Here is a 17,950-nt window from a genome sequence, read left to right as displayed (position 1 = left end):
TAGCGTTGTGATTCAAATTAAACCAAAATGCGGTGCCTCTGCCTGTGTTGGGGTGAATAAACAACATTAACTCCGGATGCTGCTGTTTGACAGTCATCTTCCTTCTCTAAAGCAGCCTGGGCAAGTGCACCCAAACTTTGTAGAAATCCCATTAGTTCAAAATAGTAATACAACTTTGAAGTTATCGTTGACATCGGCAGGAAAAACACTAGCTAGCTAACTAAATAAGGCAACATAAGCTTACATTATGATGTGCTCAAGGTTGGGTCGGGAAAATGCAGGTCAGTATTGATAAAGACTCTGATTGAAAGTCTCGATAATGGTATCAATATTAATACAAATCTCCATTCCTGATTGAACTCACATAAAATCGTAGTTAGTATGCTTAGATTAGTTCTGCATGAGAAGGTTGAACTCATTTTAACAGTGGACATATAACTTTATCACAAGAGGCAATGGGAGTCGTTAGTAGTATCTGGCTCTGTTACTCAGAGGGCGCTTCAATTGGTGACAATAAGGCTAGTGCAGCTCATTCCTGCCGACAGACAAAGACTGACGGCAGCAATAAAAAGAAGTGTATCACTTCATATCTGTCTCTCAACCAAGCGTCCCACATTCATCCCATTTTTCCTCTGTCTCTCCCTCCATTTATACCTCCCTTGATGCTTCCATCGCTCCCTAGACTCAACACATCTTCCTTATTGTTTCGGCGAATTTTTTTATAACACTTTTCCATCCTTTACTGCCAAATCATGTTACTCTGTCCTTACTCCATCTTTCTGACATTCATCCTGACACCTTTACACATGCACTTGTCTTTGAATAAAGCCAAAATGACACAATTGCAGTCTCGTCGTGGCTTTATAACCAAAGAGTGAGATTTTTACATGTTCACATATCTGATAAAAATCGGTGAAGTAGGTTTTCAGATGTTTGCATTAACACAAATACAGCCAATGATCTCACAGCTTAAATTACATTCAAGCTCCAACATCTCCACGTTCACAGGAGACTCTCCAGAATGTTATTATCTGTCTATCTAAATGAGCTATAAAACCACGCAGGGGATTTGTTAAGACTACATGAGCAGTTGAGCAATCCTGTAGATTAGAAGTTGAAATCCTTTCTAATAGCTGTTGCTGAGGTTTTTGTCCCAGGATCCCTAACCAGTAAATATTGTTAATGTGGAAAGTTAGTGTAAAAGTTCAAATATATATATATATATAATTCAAGGTGGATTACTTGATGTGTTTGAACCAGTTTCAATATAGCTCCTCAGTGCTTACCTACACAGGACTGGATGCATTGATTTTAAGTGTGTGTGAAAATCTGAAGTAAGCAAGACTGCTGTCATGTAGGAAGTAAAACAACTTTCCTATCCTGTAAATTCATTTTTCTCTTTCTCTCTCTCCTTCTTTCTCGTTTTCTTCTCCTTTCTTGTCTCTCAGTGAGCATGCCAGCTAGCGAGAATGAATCTGTCAACACAGATAACGCCCCAGGGGGAGACGTGGAGGGGGAGACCTGCTGTACCCGGCTAGCGTAAGTACCTCACCCTCTTTCTCAAACACACCTCTTCTCCTCCCCTTCATCCCTCAGCTGACTCGGCACCTTCAGTCAATCCTGAGGAAGAACGCCGTCTGCTGTCTCTCCTGTATTAACACTTCGCTGTTAGCTCTGCCTCTCTCTATACTCAACTGATCCCATGAAGCTGTACCTCTGTTTCACCCGGCTCAGTGATGTTTTGAGGAATTCATGCAGTAAGAAAGGTTATAAGAGAGCAGATGGTTTTATTCATACTCTTAACTGGTCATATTTGGAGAACTTGGGTGGATGTAAGGAGATGTTTGAAGGTTTAAAATGCATCTCAATGTTGGGTAATGGCTTTCTTTCAAAAGAGAGTGAAGTCAAACTCCCTTTGGGTTTATTGTTCTGAGCGCTGAGTTCACGCTGATCGGACAGCACTTCCTTCAACTTGTTAATGTCTCACTCAGAGGCTTAAAAATGTTTCATACATGTTTTTTCCCTTGAAAACCCTCCTTCTCCAACCGCTAGCCCTGCCACCACATGGAGGAAGAGAGACGGCCCTGCCAACTCAGGGATACTGTTTGTAGAGGCACGATGGTGTCATCACAAAAGTGCAAATGAAGGAGATGCAGCAGGCTTTCCAAACCAAAGAAAAAGACTCTGTGTGGTCTAAAATCATCGTCCGAGTCATCTTTGGGCTGCATATCACAATGGAGATCAGTCCTTCAAATGGCTGCACTCCATCAGAACACTTAGGGAGGGGAGGGGGGGCGGAGGCCGTGCGCTGAGGGACAGTTATGGCCAAAGAAAAGTTTTGTGTCTGTTACTTAAGTAGAAATATTAACAGTCTCATACTGTACATTTTAAAGACCTTTTTCCTTTTACAGCCAATCTATGACTTTGATGAGGGGGGAATTAACTTCTGCTGTGATGTTAACTACAAGTTAACGATCACATTAAAAACTAAACGGTTTGAATGACAGTTACTGGATCCTGATTTAGCTGGAAAAATGTAAATGACAGTGCTTTTAATTTTGCTCTTTAATATGATTTTTGCTTCATGCTATCAAGGGAAAAAAGCAAATTTGGATAATTGTCTGTAAACTTTCAATTTTAAAGTTATTTTATGCAATGGTTTTTAAGTTTCACATGGACTGAAAATGTTCATATGAGAATGTTAGAATTATTTTAAAATGTACATTTCACATAGGAAAGTTTTTAAATAATGTAAAGAAATGAAAGAGGTCAAAGAGCGAGTTTTTTCATACAAAGAAAACGTGACCATTCAAGGAAGAGGATAGCTCAGGACATCTTATCTAATCGTTTTCCAGTTTTATTTCCTTTTCTTCTTGTCTGTTTCTGCTCTCTCTCTCTCTCTCTCTCTCTCTCTCCCTCTCTCTCTCCTCTTCATGTGTTTGCAGCTGAAGTGCTTTCCTCCTCCCCTGTGGGAGCTTACGAACAGCTGACTCACACGCTCCTACTCCCCCCTCTCCTTTCATTTTTTTTACATTATTCAAACAAGTGCGTTGCTTTCTTTCGTCTTAGAAACAAGGCCACACTGGAGCTGTGACCCCAGTGGGCCCACTTCAGCACACACTTGCAAACACACCTACATACAAAACTTTTAATCACTTTGAATTTAGCTGAATAGATTAGAAAAGAAAAGATTAAAAATATAATAGAATAGAGAGTGATTTTTATGAAATAGACAACTGATTAGTGATATACCACAGAATTATTGTCCAGAGGAACAGTAAAGCCAGTCGGCACACGACCTGGATGACCCACGTTGTTTATCCTTCCTCACACTGTCCATCTGTTACCTTGTCTTCATTATGTTGTTTTTTTGTTTATTTGTCCCGTGTCAAACCAAAACAACTTTTTTGATTCTACTGTGGAGGGAGCTACATTTTTGCAGAAAAAGAGACATTTCTCAGAGTGGACAGTAAAGTCGACTGTTTAGGTTCTATCCGAGAGCTTAGGAAATACTTAAAAGAAGGAAAGGAAGTGAAGTAACAGAAGTTTTGTAATCTGTAATTTATTTAGTCAATTTAATGCATATATTGTGGTGATAATTAGACCAGCAGCTAATAATGTGTTTCATTGTTATTAATCTGTCCGTTACTTTCTCGATTAATGGTTCTGGATCAAAACAAAAAAACAGAAAAGTCTTGGCTTTGGGTTCACTTATTGTGGTTTTCATGAGCTTTTCATTTACAGGGGGAGTTTACTCAAGTGCTGACCTAATCATGGTGTATATATGATACAGTAACAGAAAAACAAAGAGTCTTCAGCCTTCCTTTTATCACCCACACAGGAGCTCCAGAATTAACAAACATACATGTGTGTTAATATACTTCTGTTAAACTGCAACAAGTCTAGCTAGGGGCGCATGCTCCAACTATTATGCAGATAGTACTGAGCGTTTCAGTCTGTTCTTCTACACATCGCTATGGAGACAGACCTCAGGGTAAGAGCTACTTTGGCGCCCGCTGATCTATTAATCTAGATGGACACATCGAGGGAAGAGACGTGTGTACTGTCAGCTTCCATATCCAGCCAGTCAGTCATTTTATTCTTTCAATCAGTCAGTCAGTGAGTCATTTCATTGCTTCTGTCAGTCAGCCAGTCAAGTAGGTCTGTCAGTTTATCTGCCGTTACAAGATAAATCAGTACATATTTGGTCCCAAAGAGTAAAAAACCCCAGTGTTGTTGTCATTAGAGCCGGGGTTCTGAAGCTTTTCAGTCATGCACCCCCTCTTGGAGAAGCAAAAAAATGTTCAAACAATTTGACATGTTGTGAATTTAAATATCCAAATGGGGGATTTTTTTTTTTTTTCTTGTCTCTTCTTTTTTATATTCTTCAACCGTCTCCTTTCTTCTCAATGTCTTCCATAATCTATTGTCCTCAGTACTTTATGTCTGTGATTGTGTTTGCTCGAACAGTGGTGAACAATCAACAGACTATTTTCTATTCATAAATTGTGTTTGTTCACACCAGTTCTGATTGGAGAAAACCTCATTTAGAGGTTTTTTTTCTTCTTTTGACTGGATGCCACTGTATATATGTCTGCAGGGGTGATTTGTCTAAATGAATTGGGATTATTGTAATGAAGTAGTGTAGAGAAAAGACAGGTAGATTTCTGCTTGTGTAGTTGACTTTATGTTACCTAAACCAGGAAATACTAACTCACTGATTTAAGGTGATTGCATCTAAAATGGGATAAAGGGGACCTCCTTCACCTTTATCTGACTCAAATCACCCCGTTCATGTTGTGTACCTGTCTCTATGTGTGTTATGTGTGTATGTATAATTCATTCTGTTTTTGTGTTCCAGAAATAGGATCTCCAAATCCAAGTTCAGGTTAGTACATGTTTACCATGGTCCTTTTATCCAGCTGCTCTAATGTCTCAACTGTTGTGGTATCTGTACAGGCGCTGGATGTGTGTGAGGTGTGATTGTGAACAACTGTGCACAAGAAACACAAGACAAACTCAAATAGCCACAATCAGCCTTGATTTTGAAGTACTTTTGCCAAGAGCTAGGACCGGAAGATTGAGCCCCTCTAATTCTTGAGAGCAAAAATGGATCTACAACGAGCAGCTTAGGTTAGCTTAGCTTAGCTTAGCACAGAACTAAGAGTAGGGTCACAACTAGCCTGGATCTGCTCCAAGCAACAAATCCTGCTAAGTTAGGCTGAACTCACCTGTTGTTGCTACTTGGGACTCCGTATTGATCAGATTGGTTGGATCTTGCCATCTAAACCTTTTATAAGAGTCAATTCAGCGTCCTCAAATGTAAAACTATTAGACTGTTGTTTATTTTCCACAACAACTAACTGCGTCACCTTAAAATACACGCTCGCAACAAACGTTCTAAAAGTCAAAAAAACAGTCACAGACATCAAAAGGTTACCTGTATTTAACTTCAGGAGTGCATGTCTGCTTGTGTTGTGATGTGAGTCGTGTACTCATGTAACATTCAGTGTGGGCATCATGGCTCACACTCTCAAACAGAAGACGAGTAAAACATGAACTTGAGATAGGCTGAGAGAGAAAACCCTTCAGCTTATTGTGGACATCTGTTTGAGAAGAAGTTACAGTACATGATAAATCACCTGGTGTTGTGGGTTCCTTTGGGAAAAAAAATATGAAGCGCAGAAAAATACAACTGTCTGTTCAACCTCCGTTGTCTAACAAGAAGGTATTTTATAACCGTACCGGCGCCAGGAAGCCGACTCCACACTTCAAAAGCATTTTTGTCAGCCTGATAACAAGCCTTCCACTAGTGCAGTCATATCTCTGCTGCCAATGTCATAGAGGCTGGTCATGTATGGATGTTCCCGTTCCATTCTCTAACACCTAAATCCAGCCAGAACCGGTTTACAACCAACATATCTCAACAAACTGAGACACCTCAAGGTCTCGTAAACCTCTTAACGGCCGGACAGTCTGTACCCAATGCAATTTCCCTTTTTGAGTTTCTCAACAGATCAACTCTGATTCAGCATTTTAACATTTAACATTAAAGAAGAATCTTTAACGATCGATTCATCTTTTTACTGATTGGTTCAAGATAACGTAAGAATTGTTCTGGACTGTTGTCTTCTTGTTTTGATTCACTTTGTCTGTCATTAACACATGACTCGATCCTCATTACCTTTAAAGATCATTTGGAGTAACTGACTCTCCGTATGTTAAAACAGCTGAACAAGTGCATTGTCTAATTTGGTTTCCCCCTACAAGTGTATACACGTAAAAATGTAGGGTGATGTGTATTCTTTGGTGATTTTTCACGTTTAGAACAAGAACAAGGACTGTCTTCAGTTTGTTCTCTCACTGAGATTATCTCAAAAGGGTATAATTACATTTCAGTTCAAAAATAAAATTGCCAGGAGGTTTTCAGTGGACCTTTTCACACACATGCAACCGAGAGGTGTGAAGCTGGTAATTACCAGAAACAATAACTTTAATTTTCAACAGTAGAGGGCAAGAAGAGTTCAAAAGAGTTTGTGTTCAACACAATGCCGAACAATTGTTGGAATTGTCTGAAAAGAAGAGACGTGATAAAAAGAACCATTTTGTCTTCTCTGAAGCCAAAACTCCCTTAACATGTGTATAACAAACACTTTTCAATATACATTTGTTAGCCTTTTCCTTCAAATGGAGCATATCTCATTCTGCTACAAAGCTCTTTTCTTGGTGTGAAACGTCTTTGAGGATGACTAACTGTTCCACAGCTCTGCCCCTCAAACAACAGAAAACCACAGGCTAAAGGCTGATCTCATCACTACTCTGTAGACAGACTAATTGACACTTTCTTTATCTTTTCTCTCCTCTGCTGCTTGTTTTTCCATTCCTCTTTTTAATTTTTTTCTCACTCCTTCTTTCCTACTCTTCCTCCTGCCTTATCCCACTCTCTGCTCCTCATCCTCCCAATGCCTTTCTGTCCCTTATTTCCTTACCCTTTCTATCTGTAATCTTTCCTCACCTGTCCATCTCTCTATCTCTGCCTATTCCTCCTCAGTCGATACTCTCGGAGGTGGAACCGGCTGTGTAGGAGAAAGTGCCGGGCTGGAGTCAAATCCCAGGTTTTCTATTGGCTGGTCATCTTCCTGGTTTTCCTCAACACTCTGACCATCGCCTCCGAACACCACCAGCAGCCTCAGTGGTTAACAGATGTACAAGGTATGAAAGCACACACACACATTCAAGTAATTTCAAGCCCCGACATAGCACTTTATGTTGTTACTAAACTCGTTACCTTTTTTTGAGATCTGTCCTTTTACTGGTCTCATTTTCCCTATTTTATGTTGGAATCTCCCCCTTTTCTTTCCTCCCGCTCAGACATAGCTAACAAGGTGTTGCTAGCTCTCTTCACCGGGGAGATGCTCTTGAAGATGTACAGCCTGGGTTTACAGGTAGGTGGCTCACTTCTATGTTTGTTTGTTTCTATTAAGAGATTGTATTTTCATAACTCTAAGATAGACAAGGTAGAAAATTCTCACCTCAACTACCTTAAACCTCTCCTCTCTCTCTCTCTCTCTCTCTCTCTCTCTCTCTCTCCACAGGCGTACTTTGTGTCCCTCTTCAATCGCTTCGACAGCTTTGTAGTGTGCGGAGGAATTCTTGAGACCATTCTGGTGGAAACAAAGATCATGTCTCCTCTTGGCATCTCTGTGTTACGTTGTGTACGCTTGCTTCGAATCTTCAAAATAACCAGGTAATTATAGACGATCGTCAGTCTGACAATAATGGATAAAGTTTTGCTGACAAAGAGTGTGTATCCCTTTTCCTTTTCCCAAACACTAATACATGCACATACATTTGAAAGCCACCCGCAGCCGTTTTCGGCAGTTAAAGACAATCGCGACTATTGTGTTACCAAATATCCTCAGGATGCACAATGCTGAGAGAAAATGACAGACATCTGGGAAAATTAGTCAGATATGGTGCTGTGTTTTTAAGAGATATCTTCTGATGTACAGTATGTTCTTTTATTTTTTTGCTCACATTAACTGGACATCTCTCCTTCAGATACTGGAACTCCCTGTCAAACTTGGTGGCCTCCCTGCTTAACTCCGTCCGCTCCATCGCTTCCCTGTTGCTCCTGCTGTTCCTCTTCATCATCATCTTCTCCCTCCTCGGCATGCAGCTCTTTGGGGGGAAATTCAACTTTGATGAGACCAGACGCAGCACCTTTGACAACTTTCCCCAGTCTCTGCTCACCGTGTTTCAGGTGATGAAGCTGCGGACTGCAGAGTTTCCCAGTCCCATCTCTCTTCCATGACTCTTACAATAGTCTTACAATACAATGACATTTCATGTTATGTATCACTGTCACTTCTTTCCAATTAAAGTGTTTTTTTTAGGTTTTGTTTAAGCATATAAATTCAAAATGTCTTACTGAATAACATTATATTAAGAACTTTTAAAATAAATAAAAAGGAAGATTAAGAAAAAGATAAATATATGATTAGGCAGAAATTAATATGATGAAATCAAAATAAATTAAAATATTGTAAATAAATATTGTATATTTTTATTTTGTGAGCTATAATTAACTTCTTCTGTATGTTGGGATTTTCCCATGTTTTTCTCTACAGATCCTGACAGGAGAGGACTGGAACTCTGTCATGTATGACGGTATAATGGCTTACGGTGGACCATCCTTTCCTGGCATGCTTGTCTGCATCTACTTCATCATCCTCTTCATCTGCGGAAACTGTATCCTGCTGCAGCAGAGCGAGGCTTACATTATATAGTTAAATAGTAGCCTGGTGTTGGAGGGCTGATCGGTGATGAAAAGAACCACACAAAAACTCTGGAGCTTAGATTGAGAGCCTTACTTGTTTTCTGATTCTGATAAATTAGATTTTATCAATTGGATAATGCTTGTTTGTGATGTAAATACAATCAGATCCAGCTCCTTACAGAGATGCTGTTACACGAGGAAAGATTTTGGGTATATATTTTGTTTGCTGCTGTGCATTAGCAGCAGTTTAGTGACTTTCAAGAGCAGGACAGGTTACTCATAATTCACAGAGCCCGCCAGGATTGTTTGCAACTAAACACAGTGATGATCTTAAGGGTCAGCAACATCCTTAACTCCACCCCTCTGATCAGATATCCTGCTGAATGTCTTCTTGGCCATCGCTGTGGACAATCTTGCAGATGCTGAGAGCCTGACATCAGCGCAGAAAGAAGAGGAGGAGGAGAAGGAGAGGAAGAAACTGGCCAGGTAAAACTAGAACAAGAAAACATGAAATCCAAAGAAAAATGAAACAGGAGAAAGGGAGGCCTTAAACTTAGGCAACAGAGATAGACAGAAATGCCACATTTAAGGACGCTGAAACTGTAGGGCTGAAATCAAAGTAATAAAGATGCTTAACAATTATAACACGAGCTAGAAGCTTTTTAAGGCAGGCTGACATTTGCTGCTTTGCTTTTCTGTTTAAACTGATTTTATTGGGTAATATTAGCAATTACCTAAAAAAGCTAATTTGTCAGAGTTTTTTGTGAATCTTAGGGAAATAGAGTTCCCTCAGTGGCACAAATTATTGAATGTCTCCTTCTTGGTTGCCACCTGTATTGATCAGCGAATTAGTGTGATGCAAAACAACCTTTTGCCTACCCACTGTCCTTTTAGCTTGATCATAACAACACTCTGAAATACACCACACCACTGACATGAAACTAAGTGTTCATTTTGTTCTTCTGGTAGAAATGAAGGTGCGCATTATCCTTTTTCTCGCTTTCTGTAGGTTGGCCAGCCCAGAGAAGCGTCATAACAACGAGAAGCCACCTCTGGAGGAGAAGAAGGAGAAGGAGAAGAAGAAGGAGAAGATAGAGCTGAAGTCCATCACTTCTGATGGAGAGACCAACACTGCTACTAAGGTACACAGAGACACACAAAATGACTTTACATAAAGGGTGTTCAGAGTCAAAGAAACGAAATCAATGAATATATGTTGTTCTTGCTCTTCAGATAAACATGGATGACTACTGTGGAGATGAGAGCGAGGAGAAGAACCCATATCCTGCCAATGACTACATAGGTGATCTATATATGTGAAGAAAGATCTTATTAGAAGAATTGATGTCTGTCCTCTTACTTCTATGTTCTCCACTAACTGTTTTTCTCTCCACTCTCCTTTCCTCCCTCCCGTCAGGAGACGAGGATGATGATGAGCCAGAGATGCCAGTGGGCCCGAGGCCGCGGCCACTCTCTGACGTTCAGCTGAAGGAGAAGGCTATTCCCATGCCAGAGGCCCGCGCCTTCTTTGTCTTCAGCGACACCAATAAGTAAGAAGATCCTTCAGTTCATCCCCGCCACCTTCTGTTCTTGTTTCCTGTGATCACCAAAAGTTCAGTTTTTTTGTAACTGGAGATTCAAACATGATTCACTCTCCCTCTCTCTCACTCTCCCTCTCTCTCACTCTCTCTCTCTGCCCCCGTTTCATTCACTTTGCTTTTCAGATTCAGGGTCCTGTGCCACAAGATCGTCAACCACAACATCTTCACCAACCTCATCCTCTTTTTCATCCTGCTGAGCAGCATCAGTCTGGCAGCAGAAGACCCGGTCAAGAATGACTCCTTCAGAAACCAGGTTACACACACACACACACACACACACACACACACACACACACACACACACACACACACACACACGCACACGCACACACGACCATTCATTAAAGTGAAGACACCTTATTTACACACTCAGACCCAGATATACATATAGCTGTGGACTGAAGTATACACAGTCATCATTAGCTGCCCACATGCATTCTGTGCTAAATGGGTTATAGCCGACAGCAACATATAGAGGAACCAGCACTGATCGACTGGCCTGTTACACTTAATGAGATTTATTTCAGAGGACTGCGACTGTGATTAAATTCATGTTAAGAAGATGTGAAACGCCTGTTAAGTTTTATTTTGATCGTTTAAGTTTTTAATTAAGTTTTTAATTTTTAGCTAGACTGGAATTTAACAGTATATCCAAAGTCAAAGAGTAATCCAATCTTACCCAGACGACAACGAAAACGCGTTGATAGTTCAGGCTTTTGCAATCTTTATGTCAAAGTATAAAAAATGTATTTTAATCATTTGTATACTAAAACAGATACCTTATATTCAGGATGAATCCAACTCTAAACCCCAATAACCTGTACTGTTATGAAAGATAAATCTGCACTGTAGTTTTATACACCAATAGAACAACATATTATTTATATATTACAGTAATGTTGTTTAGTGTTTATGGGTGTCATTTGTAAGCTACAGTTTAATATAAAGAAAAGACACACTGTTTGTTCTGTGTCTGCGTTTCTATATTATTTCATCCCTTAGTGAGCAAGGCAACCCCCCCTGAGGGCTAATAAAGATCTGCTTTATTCTATTTTCCCTGGCTACAGTAGAGACCGCTGTCTATTAGTCCAACTAAATTAACCTTGCTCTGAGCCTTAATGAAATAATACATCCTGTTTTTCAGCAACTGCTCTTTTTTTCCTGAGTCTATTGAAGTCAAATCTGAATGTATTATCCTCAGACCTGAAGCTCATTAATATTTCAGTGTATTGTGGAGTCATCAAAGAATATTCTACAGTAGCTCATGAGTTCAACATAAACCCCTGAAGATCTGGCCCTCTTCTTTACTCTCTCTTTTTTTCTGTGTAAATATTTGCACGCTAGCCGAGAACACTAACACTAATACGACAGATGAGTTGGTCATGTAGATTTTTTTCTTTAACATGTTGTTTCACAATGTTTTGTTCACAATTTAGTTCATACTATCATGGCAGATAAATCACATGAACTAAATCTGTATGTTAATCATGTAACTTAAGAAAAACTGCTATAATACTCTTCATATAAATCGATGTAAATCATGCTCTTGTTGTGTTTCAGATCCTGGGCTATGCAGACCATGTCTTCACTGGACTCTTCACCATAGAGATCATACTTAAGGTAGTATTTAATGATGAAGATGTAGGAAAAGTTGGCCTGCAAGTGCAGCATTATGAATGTGCACTCTCTCATGTATTACCGATCTTTTAAAACATTTTCTACCTGTAGGACACATTAGAATCTAACGTTTTTGCTGCTGATATTTTGCTATGCAAAGCAGCAAACAGCGGTCGATGTTTGTTTTAGCCTGTTGAGAAGGGTAGAGAACTCTGTAGAGATGACTTTCAGATAACTTTTAACAATGTGATTTTGGTAGTCAACCTTCCGTAAAGTAAGTTAAAAGAGAGAGACAATTTGCAGGTACGTATTCCCCCGTATGCATTACTAAGATGTGACTTCATTCTTCTTTGTTTGACTCCAAAATCTGAACTTTAACCTCTACAGATGACAGCCTATGGAGCATTCCTCCATAAAGGTTCATTCTGTAGAAATTATTTCAATATTCTGGACCTGGTGGTGGTCAGTGTGTCTCTCATCTCCTCTGGAATACAGTGAGTGAAACTTCATGTTTTCTATTGCATGTTTCTCAATTGTTGTGCACTGATACTAACAACATTATTTGGCAGTACGTTCCATGGATGTTGCCAGTGAATCTTTGAGTGTAATCAAACATACAATTGTTTTATTAAATGTTAAACTACTGGACTAGTCAGCCACATAATGACTAGTGTACGAGTTCCTTGTCCAATCTAAGAACACACAGATCAAATTGCTAAGTGGCTGAGTGAGGACATTTTCATTTGTAAATTACCTCATGCATTCACACTTCTCTCTGTTCTCTAACAACTTTACACTTCATTACTCCCAATCTCTCTCTTTGTGATGTTTATTAAAAATGTTCTCTGCTTCTTGTAGCAAATAACTCCTTGAACACTGCAATATCTCTGATGTTTAATATGCTATGCTACACTCTCTGTCTCTAACGCTTAATAGTCTAGACTTCTCGAAGTAAGTCCACATTAGTCTGTATCAATAACCCCCTTAACAGACCTTCACCTTTAATGTGTAAAAGTGTCACTCTTTTGATTTGGTATTTCTATAGTCTTGGAGAGTTAAGTCAAAGCCTCATTTCAAGTGAGAAAAATGGATCTGATGTGATCAACAAGGGTTGAGTGTAGAAGGATTACACAGTATTGATCATAAATGAGGGGTTTTGTTGTTATGAGCACATTGTATGCTTTTGCATTCAATGCCTGCCAAAATGTCTCCTCGCAGGGATCATATTCAAGAACAAGAGTATCTTTTGTGATTATGGGTCCTCTTACATTACTGTCATCATCATATCTGGTAAATATTGATATGTTTGTTCATCAGTCTTTGTCATGGACTTGTAGACGGGTCAAACTCTGCTGAACTCTCCCAGGTTATAGAAATGACACCTGAATGCTAAAACTCAGTGGTTTTGCCTGTTAAAAGTAGTTTGTGTGCAGGATTTGTCTTGAATATATCACAGTCAAATTAATTGTGATGGTGTTGTATTCAGTAGTTTTAATGTCTCCCCCCCCCCCTTGACACTGTTTTGCTAACAATAATAACACAATCACCTGGTGTCTCTTAGAGATAGACTCTTCTATGAAATCTTTTGGCATGTTGTCATTGAAGTATCTGTTCACACTGCAGAGAAGCTATAGAAAAGAAGAACTAGTCCTTAAACAGATCACAACATGATAGATATATGTTGTATATATGTATATGGAAAGCGTATTTCTGCTCTTTAAAGAAAGTGGTCACAATTAGGCAGTCTTCAAATGGTGTCAAATGTGAATTGTTCCTCTAAGTCAAGAAACTGAAGCACATCTATATCTTTTGCATAGATATACATCATTAAAGAGGTAATGTATAGAACGTGTATGGATCGAACTAACACTAGAATATATTAGAGCACTTGGTTTGACTGTAATATCTTACTGATAACATCCTACTCTACGTGAACTACCTTTAACTTCCCTAAAACGTTGCCTTCCTGTCTAAAAAGTTGCACAACGCTCCTCACTTTTCTGTTAAAAGCCGACACAAAGTAATATCACTCCCGTTAAATCACTTCTTTGCCCATCTATAAGTTACTCCCTTGAAAGGATACATTGACATTTTGAATATGCTTTCTTCCTTCTACCTTCCTTCATTTGTTCTTCAGTTACCTGAATGACTGCTTTGCTTTCTATGCTGACGTTTAACATAAAGAATAGACATTTTTATACCTCTTTAAATCAAGTAATAATAATTACGCTTTGAAAGCCAGGTTCAGATAACAGAAGGACCAATGTTGAAGCTCTTTCAAGCATTTATGGTAAAAATCAAAATGTCAAGGTATTCATTAGATTCTTTTGGTTAGTATGTAAAACTCTTCTTTTGATCCACTTCCTTTAGAAGGTCATACTGTTTGACCTTTGGCTTGACCTGAAACTCTCTTACAGCACAGTAACTTCTCTGTTTGCTTGTAAACGTGTGTGTTTGTGTGGATTTATTTGTGCTGTTCTCCTGTGTGTTTGTACGTGAAACGTATGTATATGTGTTGTGCTGTGTTTTATGTCCATTTGTATTGTTTATTATTAGTTCATGTTTTTTTTTGCCATCTTACTTAAGCTTAATCATCATGTTTTTGACCTGAAAATTTTTTACCTCCCTCAAATCTAATGCTTCACAATTGAGATATACGGTAACATAGTTTAAAAGAGAGTTGAATTTTGTTTATTTTCCAGCATAAAGTCTATAATTGACATATCTTATGTAAAAGTATGTTCTTCCCCTACTCTAATTTAACTTTTTTTTTTTTAAATATCCATTTTTTATTTACTTGTCTCTAAAGATCTTTTTTTTTTTTAAATAAGCATTTTTACTCACAGTTTTAGGATCATTTTTGTATCATCAGACGTGATATGTTTTCAGTTGTTGGTCTTTTTATTTCCTTAGCGTGTGTGTTGAGTCGTCTCAGTCTCCACAGTGTTTTGACCACTGCTTTAGTTTTTGTTAATAACCTTCAACACAGATGCTATTAAAAGTGCTGTGAGTTGTTCCAGTTTTGAGAAGATATCTCAACAGTAAGATGTGTGTTTAATCTGATGCACTGGTCAGCAGTTTAACCCCCTGTGTGTTTCAGGTCCAGTGCAATTAACGTGGTGAAGATCCTGAGGGTTCTGAGAGTGCTCAGACCGCTGAGAGCAATCAACAGAGCCAAGGGACTGAAGGTAAGAGCGCTCGTGCAGAAACAAACAAACACAGAATCCACACTTGCACTCTTCTTTACAATAAATGAACTCACCATCACTCCTGCTGTGTTTTTACAGCATGTAGTGCAGTGCGTGTTTGTGGCCATCAGGACCATCGGCAACATCGTCATCGTCACCACGCTACTGCAGTTCATGTTCGCTTGTATCGGAGTACAGCTCTTTAAGGTAAAGACAAAAGGAAGAAAAGAAGAGTCTAGACCTGTGTGCAGGCCTCGTGAATGTCATCACTGATAATGTCACAGCTGTAGGTTTTTTTGTGTGGTTTTCTTTTTCCAATACTGAGTTGTTGATCTTTTTCCATCAGGGCAAATTCTTCTTCTGTACCGACAGCTCTAAACAAAATCATGCAGAATGCAGGTAAGAGAGCCGTCCAGCCTGCACGCAAGCTTATTATTTCTCCCTTAAAACATAACTACTGGACAGAACACGTGAATTTGTGTTTGTCTGCTTGTGTTCACAGGGGTTCCTACATTATGTATAAGGATGGTGATGTTGGGAAGCCTGAAAGAGCCCTGAGGGTGTGGGAGAATAGCGACTTTAACTTCGACGACGTCCTGCAAGGCATGATGGCTCTCTTTGCTGTGTCTACCTTCGAGGGCTGGCCAGGGTGTGTCTACATACAAACACAATACACATGAATATACACATTTGCATATCATATGCACTCTACTGTTTTAAGTGTTTTTCCAAATTCTATGTATCCTATTCTATTATTCCTTAAGTGTCTGAGGGTTTAGTGCCTCTCTTCTTCTCCTCTTGCTGCCCTGCATAATTCATCTTCCTCCTCTCTTCAGATTACTGTACCGGGCCATAGACTCTCACGCTGAGGATGTCGGGCCAATCTACAATTACCGCGTCGTCATCTCCATCTTCTTCATCATCTACATCATCATCATCGCCTTCTTCATGATGAACATCTTCGTCGGTTTTGTGATCGTCACATTCCAGGAGCAAGGAGAGCAGGAATATAAGAACTGTGAGCTTGACAAGAACCAGGTAAGGCTGCACGTTTGTGAGTGTTAAAGTGCAGTTTTTTCAGTTTTTCAGCAGCAGGACAGTAGGATTTTTCTGGTTACAATCAAAGGCAGAGTGACTCTGCTGTTCTGCCATGAAAGTCATTTTGTCATTCAGGAGGCACATGGGAGGGAGAATGAAGGCCAGGAAGGCGGGGGAGAGGTGGGAGATTCTGGCGAGGCTGAACATGAGTTTTTTTGGGGGGGGGGGGGGGGCTGAACTACTTCAGGAGTGCAGCCAGGAGGGAGCGGCAGCACCTCAGACAGAGGCTGAGACTTGCGCTAACAGAAAGAGCTAGGCCAAGTCCCTGCAGCTGTGTTCTCTGTAATGATGAGGAAATACACAGAGAGAATGCAGGAGTAGCCTGTTTGAAAATGTCCTTTTTTAGACTTCCAAAAAGCAATTGTACATCCTTACTTCCATGACAGTCTGAGTAAAGAAAAACAGAGTGGTGAAGAAAGACACCACCACACAAATGTAAAAGGCGAATGTCTTGGTCTGTGTTTGCTCACATTATGTCTCTGCTTGTCACAGCGTCAGTGTGTGGAGTACGCTTTAAAGGCACGTCCATTGCGCCGCTACATCCCCAAGAATCCCTACCAGTACAAAGTGTGGTACGTGGTCAACTCCACCTACTTTGAGTACCTGATGTTCACCCTCATCCTCCTCAACACTATCTGTCTGGCCATGCAGGTAAGTCACACACACATATACACTCACTGATGGTTAACACGAGGGCTTTAAAATAAACTCCTATAAACCAGCCTTTCTCTACCGACATTAATGAGCTGTTTATGTGTCTCTGCAGCATCATGGGCAGACTAAAAATTTCAACGATGCCATGAACATCCTTAACATGCTCTTCACTGGACTCTTCACTGTGGAGATGATTCTAAAACTGATTGCCTTCAAACCCAGGGTAGGTCCACTTCTATAGCTGCAGAATAGAACAGCATGGTGGTAAAGTACAGTACAGTAGGTTACAGCTGTTAATACTAATGTATTATAATAAATGAATATAGACTACAGCATTAAATAGCATTTCATGATTTCTTCACAGTTATTGTAAATAACTCCTTACTGTTGTTGAACTGAATCTCTGTTTGATTTCCTCCGGGTGATGATTATGACATCAGAGAGTTCAAACTTGTTAAGCAAACAGCTTCATGTGGTTTTTAATCTGACTGCTCCCTTGTTACCCTCCCGCTGTTGCTTTGTAGCTCTGTGTCTATATTGGTCCAATCACAGAATTTCCTGATCCATCATCTATTTAAACAGTTACAGAAGGGAATTATTCTCACTGTTATAGCTGGGTTAGTGGAAAATCCTTTCACAAAATCAATAGCAAAAACATCATTTGATTGTACAATCTGAGGCATATCTAAGTAGATGCACTGTACAGGCTGTAGATAAGAACATGTTTATTCCCAGTAACTGATGATATTTATAGATTATTTCAACCAAGCAGAAATGACACATCAAGTCATTTGCTCTTCAGCTCACTGACAGGCTTCTTTAAATACGAAGGGGAGATTAAACCCCCTGCCAAGGGCAACTCTTTTCTTCTCTCTTATAGTAGCTTGCCCTCAGGTATACCGTTCAACAGGGTATGTCTATTCTTACAAAATTAACAACATCATAGAGAATCATTTAAACCAACCTCCTGGGGTTTATAAAGAAAAAGAGAACTTTTTGTGTTGGAGGAAATA

The 17,950-nt window shown here is 39.6% G+C and overlaps 1 protein-coding gene across 1 annotated transcript in view; it reads left to right on the top strand.

Annotated features, from left to right (window-relative positions):
• The window catches only part of cacna1c (calcium channel, voltage-dependent, L type, alpha 1C subunit), a 173,184-nt gene that overhangs the window by 121,249 nt on the left and 33,985 nt on the right, over positions 1-17,950 (top strand). The window contains exons 11-31 of the mRNA XM_061029521.1: positions 1,449-1,539; positions 4,862-4,888; positions 7,052-7,212; positions 7,372-7,445; positions 7,596-7,747; positions 8,062-8,263; positions 8,631-8,751; positions 9,151-9,265; positions 9,789-9,921; positions 10,013-10,082; positions 10,197-10,329; positions 10,504-10,633; positions 11,941-12,000; positions 12,385-12,491; positions 15,098-15,185; positions 15,285-15,392; positions 15,532-15,584; positions 15,688-15,834; positions 16,022-16,223; positions 16,776-16,934; positions 17,050-17,160. Coding sequence (XP_060885504.1) covers positions 1,449-1,539; positions 4,862-4,888; positions 7,052-7,212; positions 7,372-7,445; positions 7,596-7,747; positions 8,062-8,263; positions 8,631-8,751; positions 9,151-9,265; positions 9,789-9,921; positions 10,013-10,082; positions 10,197-10,329; positions 10,504-10,633; positions 11,941-12,000; positions 12,385-12,491; positions 15,098-15,185; positions 15,285-15,392; positions 15,532-15,584; positions 15,688-15,834; positions 16,022-16,223; positions 16,776-16,934; positions 17,050-17,160 — 2,444 coding nt within the window. The remainder of the gene's footprint in view (positions 1-1,448; positions 1,540-4,861; positions 4,889-7,051; positions 7,213-7,371; positions 7,446-7,595; positions 7,748-8,061; positions 8,264-8,630; positions 8,752-9,150; positions 9,266-9,788; positions 9,922-10,012; positions 10,083-10,196; positions 10,330-10,503; positions 10,634-11,940; positions 12,001-12,384; positions 12,492-15,097; positions 15,186-15,284; positions 15,393-15,531; positions 15,585-15,687; positions 15,835-16,021; positions 16,224-16,775; positions 16,935-17,049; positions 17,161-17,950) is intronic.

Source organism: Labrus mixtus, chromosome 22, assembly GCF_963584025.1.
Source record: "Labrus mixtus chromosome 22, fLabMix1.1, whole genome shotgun sequence".
Taxonomy (NCBI): Eukaryota; Metazoa; Chordata; class Actinopteri; order Labriformes; family Labridae; genus Labrus; species Labrus mixtus.
Note: the sequence above shows the minus strand (reverse complement) of the source record. Positions and strands in the feature narration are given on the sequence as shown.